Source organism: Vicia villosa, linkage group LG4 (assembly GCF_029867415.1).
Source record: "Vicia villosa cultivar HV-30 ecotype Madison, WI linkage group LG4, Vvil1.0, whole genome shotgun sequence".
Lineage (NCBI taxonomy): Eukaryota > Viridiplantae > Streptophyta > Magnoliopsida > Fabales > Fabaceae > Vicia > Vicia villosa.
This window is the reverse complement of record NC_081183.1, coordinates 134,732,203-134,742,941: the sequence shown is the minus strand read 5'-3', so window position 1 is coordinate 134,742,941 and position 10,739 is coordinate 134,732,203. Positions and strand designations below refer to the sequence as shown.

The following is a 10,739-nucleotide window of genomic DNA, read 5'->3' as shown; positions in this document are numbered from 1 at the left end:
ATTTTACTAATTCTAATTGATGTAGAGATAAAGATGATCAAAAGTCTACAGCTGTATACATATTTATATTCGGTGGAACACCAATCTCATGGTATTCGAAGAAGGAACCGATAGTAGCACTCTCGTCTTGTCAGCTCGAGTACATTGTCACTTCGTTGTGTGTGTGCCAAGGCGTGTGGCTAATGAATATATTGAAGGAGCTGGGCACCGATGAGGGTGACGTTGTAACGCTCATGGTTGATAACGTTTCTGCTATAAACATTGCTAAGAATCCAATTGCACATGTAAGGAGCAAACATATTGAGATGAAGTTTCACTACTTGATAGAACTTGTTAGTGAAGGAAGGTTGAGATTGGGATAATGTAGAAGTGAATACCAAGTGGCTGATTTGTTGACCAATGGAGTCACAATTAAAGTGTTCAAGAGATTGAAGATGGACATGGGCATGGAAGACTTGGAGCACTTAAATTATGGTGGCTTGTTATGTGAAAATACATCATTCAAGTGTTGTAACTAGTTACCACGATGGTGTAACCGGTTACAGCTATGGAGAAATGCCAAAAAGCTGAAAAATAAGTGATTTTGTTGTTGGTATAACTAGTTATGCATTTGCAGTAACTGGTTACCACTATTGTATTTTAGTTTTTATAGTAGTTGAAATCGATTACTTGTTTTGTGTAACCGATTACAGGCACGCAATTGCAATTTTTCAATTATTTTAGCTTGGCTTACTTGTATCCTAATTCATTGTAAGGGTATAAATATTTTTGAGGTATCAACATCAATAGTTAATGAAAATTCATATTCTCTAATTCTCTCTTTCTTCACATTCAATTACTTCATTCTCACCGTGATTCCAAGTTCTAACACCCAAAACATTATTGGAGAAGTTTGGGAAGCACCGAAAATGTCAATGGGCTAAACGTTCAGCATCCAAGAGACTTTAACACCACGTATTCAATTAAAACGTTAAGGCAATGGGATATGGATCATTTCTCTTATATACCCAATATTTTCTCTATTTCTAGTCGATAAAAAATTGATCCAGTCACACTTGAATCTCAATAGATTATATTGTAAAAAGTTGATTTATGAGCAAAATGTTTTTCAAGCCAATATGAAATATGTAAGAGAAATAAAGAAAAAATTGAGTTGTTTAATTCCGTCAAAGGCAAGAGTGTTTGGTTGGAGACTTTGCAAGGTCGACTTTTCACAAGAGTGCACTTGTGGCAAAGAGGTATAGTAAGAGATGTGCACCAAAAATGTTGTGCCTATTATTTTACAAAAATTGAAACACACAATCATTTAATTTTACATATTTAAAACACACACAAAAAATGAAAGAATATTTTTACCTGGCTCAATTGGTATTCATTGTAATTTGAAAGAGTAAAGAAGTGGGAAAAAATTTTAAACTTTGTTCTTCCACTACAAGAAAATCATGAAAGAGTAAAGAAGTGGAAAATTTTCTTAAACTTTGTTCTTCCACTACAAGAAAAACATGATAAAAGTGCAGCAAGAATCAAGATGTTGGAGTATATGGTTGAAAAGAACTAAAAAAATAGATCATAGTACACCAATAGAAAAAAGATAGAAATAAATAAGAATTGTGTTTTTTTTTTTAATTTGAGTTATTGTGATTTACAAATCTTTGCTTTAAAAGAATAGAGTCGTATGAATTGGTCTAAAAGCCTAAAATAGTAAAAGAAAAACACATGAAGAAAAAGACAATTATTATATGGAGAACTACTAGTATTTGTTTGCAAGTTGAAAATCGAAAATGGAAGAAAAAACAATGCACTAAACAAAGACAAAATTACTCATATTTTCTGCAAATGAGGTCACGAGATTTGATTTTACTTAAATGCTCTTTAGTCAGTAAAATCACGAGATGGTGAAAATTGATAAACTTGCAAACAAAAAGGGTTTTTCAATAGTACTGTTTTATTCCAACAAGTGAAGTCATTGTATTAGGTGGTGTTTGGATGAATCACAATTTTGACTTGTTGAAAGTGAAACATGTTTTTTAGATTAATTGTGAAAATAGGAACCTAGGTTGTGGAATTTGTTACCATGTGTTGAGATTGTGTTATGCTTAAAAAACATGCAAAACTAGCTAGTAGGAAAAGCCAAAGATTCCCTCACCCGTGAACGTCCAAAACTTCCACTTCCACTATTAAAAAATAAGTTAAAGAAACAACTTTTTCTATTTTGTAATTTTTTTCAACTTTGTTTTTAAATATTTGTTTTTTATCTATTCTTAATGGTACATAATGTATTTTAAGTGATTTAATTATTTTGGCATCTACTCCAAGTCCACAAAGGGACCAAATAAGCCACCACCTACTGAGCCCAACTACGTGTTACACTAACTCACTCACCTCAACCTTATTAACCAAATAAAATATCCATTAACTCAAATTTAGTTTTTTCTCCTAAACAATTTATATGCGCAACCGAAAGACTAATAAACGATAAAACTCTTCCTTAAAGAAAATTTTATATAGAAATGACAAACAAACATGTATGTCTTATAAAATTCCGAAAAACACAGGTTTTAAATCTTTAATCCGTTCTAAATAAATAGGACGAGTCATAACAGACCTGCAGACACTACACATATTAGTATATAAACTGTGTGAACATAAAATCTTAGTCTGTTTCATAAAAAATGATGCAGATAAAATAGATATGTCTGACATATTAGACATATTATATCTTTTGTCATCCCTAGTTACATATCTAAAATTGAGTTTAAACTCAAAACTTCCCTTTAAACCGAAAAAAATCTCTTTTCATCTCGTCGAGTAGTGCTCTTGTATTGAAGTTTAGTTTTCAATTGATATAAATATATACATATATATATATATATGTATTCAATAAATAAAAACTTGATATATTCCATTATTAATATCTTGCAATAAATAAACCTACGTGGAAAACCAATCAACAAAAAGTATATTTCTCTGCCTCACCCAAACCCTTTTAAAAGACGCAACTCCAAAAACTTCCCTCTATATAAACCCACAAACACAAACTCACCATACTCATTCATTCATCTCCACTCCCATTCTTCTTCTTCAACCTTCAAAATGCCTCATCACAAAACCTTCATAATAACCATACTACTACTAATCCTCACACTATCACCACTAATTCAAGGACGAGTTCCCTTTGCATGTGATCCAGCAAACGGTTTCACAAGAGGCTACAGATTCTGCAACATAAACATTCCGATTCACGTTAGAGTCCAAGACCTTATTGCGAGACTTACATTACCTGAGAAAATAAGACTTGTTGTTAACAATGCAATTGCAGTTCCAAGACTTGGGATACAAGGATATGAGTGGTGGTCGGAGGCTTTACACGGCGTTTCTAACGTCGGTCCCGGGACTAAATTCGGTGGCGCTTTTCCTGGCGCCACCAGTTTTCCTCAAGTTATTACAACCGCTGCTTCTTTTAATCAGTCCTTGTGGCTCGAAATTGGACGGGTAAGATAATTAATTATTTATTATTATTATTATTTATTTTTCATACGTAATAAAAGTCATGATATTATGATGATAATAATATTTTAATATAAGGTGTTGTATTTTTTATTTTTGGTATAATATTGGTGTTTTTTTAATCAATATAAAGATGCTATAAACCTCAGTGAATGGGTAAATAGCTATTATATTCTATTATTAATTATATTTTTTACAAAAGCAAAGACTGTTTTATTATTAAATATGATTAAACTAAGCATATGAGTAGATAGATAGCTACTATTTACGGTTATTAAATGTTAAAGCACGATATACATATAATGTTTCTCTTTCATTCATATTCTTATTATGTCAGTATGATTTTTCACACGTTGAATTTTTTATTTTATAAAAGAGTTCAAAAGTAAAAAGGTGCCAACATGACATTCCACTAACTTTTTATTATTTATTTCCTAAAAACTTTTTCAAAAAACTCTATAAAATAAAACAAATTTAATAAAAATATTTTCATGTTGAAAAAGTATTATTAATTACTCAAGAGAATTAATCATTTCACAGTTTGTTTGGATAATTCTACTATCATAAATTTTTAATCATAAAAACATTGTGTCCCCGGTCCCTCAATAAAATTAAAAAGACATTTAAAAATGAGGGGCCTATTTCAACTACCTAATTACATCTAAAAAATAAGTTTTTGTAAAATACTAACTAACAATAATTTTTGTTATAATAGTCCAATCATAAAATCAAAAAGTTCATTCATTATTTATAATTATTATTTTTCATTTAATTTTCATATATAATTCAAATTAATAAATTTAATTTTTTTTTAATATAATATAATTAATTGAATAAATAAATTTTATAAAAATAAAAAACAGACGAACAATAAATGTACCACAACTAATAGATTGAGTATATAACATTATATTGAACATATATCGTGTGGATCATCTTTTAGGACGTAAAAAACAAATTCTTCAATGGAAATCAAAATTTAATAAATATATATTATGATTAAAATGATCTCATAAAATATATATCTTGTATTATAATCATGATAAAATAGAGTTTATAGTAATTATTTATGATACTCCTATTTAGCAGTCACTTGTTCTAGCTTGGAAACTGACAAGCTGTCCCATGTGGCTTACATGCATTTAGAAACATGAAATATGACCCTCAAGTCACTTTATATGGTTTATAAAATTTAGAGGGTACGTGACGTTGAATATTTATCAACTCATATATAATTTCTTATCTACATGTCACTAATATAAGGTCCATTATTTTCCTCAACACCAATAAAGAAGGTCCATTACGCTATTATTTCATTCATTCATTAATCACACATCATCATGAGAACGTCATTTTTGTTGTCTTTTTCTTACCTTGGTAAATTGGTGTTTTAAGGTTGAAATAGTTAATACTTAATTATACTTATGGAGGAAATTAATAAAGATATATCGTTTCTTAAATTTCACTAATCATAAAAATAGCATGATATATAATTAAGAAACATATTCTTATAAAAAAATTAATTACGTTTAGTAAAGTATAAACATCAATCATCTATATGTAGATGTTTGATGTGGTTAAATGAAGCATATATAAAAGTCCATCAACTTTGCATATTTTCTAAATTGTTGTTTAGCTAAAATTGACAAAACATTAGGTGTTTAATGATGCTTATCAACACCTCTATTTTCAACAAGTCCTTCTCCTTACGGCTTTGTTTTTTTTTTCTTCTCTCTCTCTCTCTTCCTTTTTTCTATTTTTTTGCTAACATATATACATTAAGTTGCTTTTATTGCAAAAGGACCAATAATAACTTAATCACTTTTTGCCACACATTCGATATTATTATTTATTTATTAGTAAAGTACTTCTCTTAAAATACAAGAGTTTAGATTAAGATTTAATTGTTAAATTAATTATATTTATATGTACTCACATGCAGGTTGTGTCTGATGAAGCAAGAGCAATGTACAATGGTGGAGCAGCAGGGTTGACTTATTGGAGTCCTAATGTAAATATTTTCCGCGATCCACGATGGGGCCGAGGCCAAGAGACACCCGGTGAAGACCCCGCGTTGGCCGCAAAATATGCGGCCGCCTATGTTCAAGGACTACAAGGCAATGGCGCGGGTAACCGGCTCAAGGTTGCAGCTTGCTGTAAACACTACACTGCCTATGATCTTGATAATTGGAATGGTGTAGACAGGTTTCATTTCAATGCCAAGGTATGTATGACCTAATATAGGGGACCATATAATTATTTTTGAAATAATTATATATTTAAAATTTCACCATCCAAAATAGATTGAGTTATGAGTCCAAAATGGTAGTTAGGCTGTTACACTGTTATGTGCTTTTATCTAATAAATTTTCATGTGAATCGCATGGATGTACTGTCATATTATACCATAGCATGGAGCAGTTATTTGCTTTTGTCATTCTATTTGTTTTGGTTAAAGTAAGTAGTTTCCTTAAATACAAGAGGGAAAAAATAAATATGATTAGCATTAAAGTGGAAGTTATACAAGTTGTTGGATAATGACTTTAGGCCACTTGCAATTGGTGATGATATATGATAGTGATGTTATTCAATTTAAAACTACCAAATTATACCACTTGTGCACCATAAACCATTTCATTCACTATAGTGTCCTTTTGTTTGGTATGACTGTAATTGAAAAGAAAAAAGTTGTTGATTATGGTGTCCTTTCTCAATATGCCATTAATTGAAAATAAATTGTAATACAATTTACTCATAATTATTTCTCAAAAGAAAAAAAATATATCAGTTTAGGTAAAAATTTGATGTTACATTTTTTCTTAGTCACTGATAGAATACTCAAATGCAATATGCATCAATCACTGACATCAATAACTTTATACAAGGATTATTAATTTATACATGTATATACAGGTGAGTAAACAGGACTTGGCAGACACATATGATGTACCATTCAAGGCATGTGTGTCTGAAGGGAAGGTGGCGAGTGTAATGTGTTCCTACAATCAAGTCAATGGCAAGCCCACTTGTGCTGATCCCGAACTTCTTCGCAACACCATCCGTGGTGAATGGCGTCTCAATGGGTACATAGTTTCAGACTGTGACTCAGTCGGAGTTTTCTACGACACCCAACATTACACGAGAACACCCGAAGAGGCTGCAGCCGATGCGATTAAAGCGGGTTTGGATTTGGATTGTGGCCCATTTTTAGCCCTACATACTGATGGTGCTATTAGGCAAGGACTTATGTCTGAAAATGACCTTAACAATGCTTTAGCTAACCTTGTTACAGTTCAAATGAGATTGGGCATGTTTGACGGTTTGGCCCAACCATATGGGAACTTAGGCCCAAGAGATGTTTGTTTACCGGCCCATAATGAACTTGCAGTTGAAGCAGCTAGACAGGGCATTGTTCTTCTGCAAAACAAAGGAAATGCATTGCCTTTATCCCCTACACGCTTCCGCAACATAGGAGTCATTGGTCCCAATTCTGATGTAACTGTTACAATGATTGGAAACTATGCAGGTTAGTTACTTCAAGTCAAGTTTTTAAAACATTGTTGTATATCAAATGTATCATATTCTTATTTCATTGAATTTTTTCTTTGATAGGTGTGGCGTGTGGCTATACAACGCCGTTGCAAGGTATTGCCAGATATGCGAAGACTATTCATCAAGTAGGATGTAGGGATGTGAGTTGTGTTGGGAACCAGCTATTTGGGGAGGCAGAGATAGTAGCAAGACAAGCTGATGCAACAGTATTAGTAATGGGCTTAGATCAGTCCATAGAAGCTGAATTTAGAGATAGAGTTGGGCTTCTTTTACCAGGCCATCAACAAGAGCTAGTGTCTAGAGTAGCTAGGGCTGCAAGAGGCCCAGTTATATTGGTCATCATGTCTGGTGGGCCTATTGATGTTACATTTGCTAAAAATGATCCCAAAATTAGTGCTATTTTGTGGGTTGGTTATCCTGGGCAATCTGGAGGAACTGCTATTGCTGATGTTATCTTTGGCAGAACCAACCCAAGTAAGAAAAATTGATTAAAGAATAATATTAGAATGAACACCTGTATATGTTTTTGCAGCAACTAGAATGAAATCATGAAGAACAAATACTTTTGTTACATCTAATTTGACTCTTTTTTTGGTTTGGCTTTTATTGTAGGTGGGAGGTTACCCAATACATGGTACCCACAAGGTTATTTGAGCAAAGTGCCAATGACAAACATGGACATGCGTCCAAACCCGGCAATAGGGTACCCAGGAAGAACCTACAGATTCTACAAGGGCCCGGTAGTATTCCCATTTGGGCATGGGCTAAGTTACTCAAGATACACTCACAGCTTAGCACTTGCTCCTAAACAAGTCTCAGTCTCTTATGTATCCCTCCAGGCCCAAGCCTTCACAAACTCAAGTAACAAAGGAATAAAAGTGAGTCATGCAAAATGTGATGAATTGGAAGTAGGTTTCCATGTGGATGTGAAAAATGAAGGGACAATGGATGGAGCCCACACACTTCTAATATTCTCAAAACCACCTAATGGGGTTAAACAATTGGTGAACTTTCATAAGACTTATGTTCCTGCTGGATCAAAGACACGGGTTAAGGTTGGTGTTCATGTTTGTAACCATCTCTCTGTTGTCGATGAGTTTGGGGTTCGAAGAATCCCAATTGGTGAACATGAACTTCACATTGGTGATCTCAAACATTCTATTTCGGTTCAAACTTTGGACCAAATTATACATTAAGTGTCAAACAAATTTGACACAGATACATACAAGTTTTACAAATATTTTTATTAATGATTAATGATTCCTCAAATGGAATTTTGAATATGTGCAAAAGTAAAATAAGGAATACAGTGGGGGTTATATTTGTAAGTTGGTTTATAGTGCAAACAACAAAATGTGTGCCACTCTTGCTCCAAATGTAAAATAGGGAAATTTACGTGACAATGTAAAATAGTCACATAGTCACAGCGGCAAGTGTACTATTGGCACTTTATATGTTGTAGAGAAAGGATTTTGAACAAAGTTGAAACTTCTTGTATTATTCATTGCATTGCTATCTTAGAATTAAGAGTAATGTTATTTCAAGACCATATAAAACTGTATCACTTACATATACATTGTTCAAAAAGCAAATTTTGTTGACCAAATTTCATTTTTGCAAACTTGATAAAATTCTTGATTCTCATACCTGAAACAATAATGGGCCTTTAATATTGTAGCAACTTCCAAGCCTGCACTCTTATGCTTAAATTCTGGAGGAAAATAAAATCAAAATTCATTAGAAAGCAAAAGTTACAACAAATAAAACAACATAAAGCAACAGAAACACAATAAACCACTGTTTCAAATTCAAATGCACAAAATGATATAAAAGAATGCGAATGAAGAGCACTGGAGGAGTAATATTTCAAGCTCAAGGAGGCCACATTGTTAGATCAACGGGTAGAAAAGATAGACGCAGTTAGGAATATGTATACTGCAAGAGATCCCAAGCAAAACTTAATTCAAGATTAACTTATTAAACTTCTCAATCAGCAAGCTCAAGATTAAGTCATTCAACTACTCAGCCAACTACATTTCTTCTGGTCAAGCAGCAGGTTGTCCTTATTAAACTTCTCAATCAGCAAGCTCAAGATTAAGTCATTCAACTACTCAGCCAACTACATTTCTTCTGGTCAAGCAGCAGGTTTTACAACGGATTTACAAGAAACTAGACACCCATGTAAGTAAATTAACCAAGTTAATATCACAGTCATGTAAAGGCCTAGAAGTAAATAGTCCAGGCTAGTATAGAAGCAGTCACAGGATGAGTAAACAATCATTCTCCATACAAGTATCTTACAAGATATCTTCATCATTCCCATCCTCTACACCATTATCATCGTCATCAACATAATTTTGATTATAATCATCGTCATTAAAAACGTCTTCAGTCCTGTTCTCCTCTTCATTTCCATCTTCATCTTTACTTTCAACATCTTATTTTTCCTTATTATCTTTATCCTCTAACCCCGGGAACTTTTTCTCTAGTTCATCAAAGAATTCCAGTTTTTTCGCATCAGCTTCTAGGTTCATCACAAATTTTACCGGCTCGGCATGTGCTTAGATCAACCTGGAACCAACTCCTTAACAAATCCATCAAAAAAACAAAACCTGTGACAGAGAATCGCGACCGAGTGAGCAAACGTTGTCTTCTTGTAAGAAAATCTTTCTACGTGCTTCCTTTTGCGCCCCTTCAATTATGTCTCCTCCACAAGATAAGGAGACACTTTATAATAAGTATCAACACTATAACCCCATTTCAACCACTGTTTCATATTAGCATCAATTGTCACGCCTAACATCTCGTGCATAATTTTGAAAGCTTCTGCCTTGTCCCCATCTCTGTCCGCCTCGTCCCCATCCTCTGCAAGTCATTTCCACTTAAATTTGAATTTCAAGTGCAACAGTGGGTGATAACTGCAGGATGAAGGGTTAGTGTATGTATGCACACGAGGGCCACCCTCGCAATGGGAAAATCATTCTCTCCTATCTCTGGTTGCGCTTGCGGGTTAGAGGTGCATGGTGGAGATAGTAAATAATACAATGAATATTTGAGAATTTCAATAAATAGAAACTAATACATAGATCATACAATACAAACAATGAACTGATAATCCCAATTTTCAAGCACAGAAACAATTTATGATTTGAAGGTGTGATAGAGGCATAGGTTAACCACAGCAACAAGGGGCAAAAAAATTGGGTAAACATAAAAAGTATCAAATATCAACTTTCGCTCTATCATTGATGGCATCGTTTCAAATCAAACGAAACCCTAACAGATAAAGAAAATGGGTAAAAATAAAGGAGATATTAAATTGAACAAAGCAAAGTGGCAAGTTAACAGCGCTAACCAATGAGTATGGAGATTGGTCGCCATTGAAGGAGACCGATTGTTGCGTCAGGATGGAGGGTGTGTCTGTGTGTGTGATGTGAGCAGCGTGATTCGAGGAATTGTTGATATGTAAATGGAGCAAATTATGTGGGTCATTTGGATTGAAATTTTAAAGGAATGTCCAATATACACTCATTCGGAAAAATGAACGGTCGTAGCTCCGGTATTGTTACAAATCATCTCATTATATGTCTTGGCTTTTTGGTTCTTATTAACAGTACTTATTTTCTTGATAGATGTATTATTCTTTCATGCAAATGTTAAATTTTGTAAAATTTATGTGA

The 10,739-nt window shown here is 33.2% G+C and overlaps 1 protein-coding gene and 1 long non-coding RNA gene across 2 annotated transcripts; one reads left to right on the top strand and one right to left on the bottom strand.

Annotated features, from left to right (window-relative positions):
* The first annotated feature begins 3,014 nt into the window (after window positions 1-3,014).
* On the top strand, window positions 3,015-8,559 carry LOC131595260 (beta-D-xylosidase 1). The gene is made up of 5 exons (XM_058867565.1): window positions 3,015-3,492; window positions 5,450-5,731; window positions 6,421-7,033; window positions 7,120-7,533; window positions 7,672-8,559. Exons 1-5 carry the CDS (start codon window positions 3,094-3,096, stop codon window positions 8,253-8,255), a joined length of 2,292 nt encoding a protein of 763 aa, XP_058723548.1. The 5' UTR covers window positions 3,015-3,093; the 3' UTR covers window positions 8,256-8,559.
* On the bottom strand, window positions 8,232-10,739 carry LOC131595261 (uncharacterized). The gene is made up of 2 exons (XR_009281795.1): window positions 10,415-10,739; window positions 8,232-8,770 (listed from the first exon to the last, which is right to left on the bottom strand). It is a non-coding gene; the product is annotated as an uncharacterized LOC131595261 (long non-coding RNA).

Bases quoted from the DNA above. Each gene is read 5' to 3' on its own strand.
- LOC131595260 (XM_058867565.1), top strand. From the start codon at position 3,094: ATGCCTCATCACAAAACCTTCATAATAACCATACTACTACTAATCCTC. The intron at 7,034-7,119 runs GTTAGTTACTTC...TTTCTTTGATAG, and splicing joins AATGATTGGAAACTATGCAG to GTGTGGCGTGTGGCTATACA. The intron at 7,534-7,671 runs GTAAGAAAAATT...CTTTTATTGTAG, and splicing joins CTTTGGCAGAACCAACCCAA to GTGGGAGGTTACCCAATACA.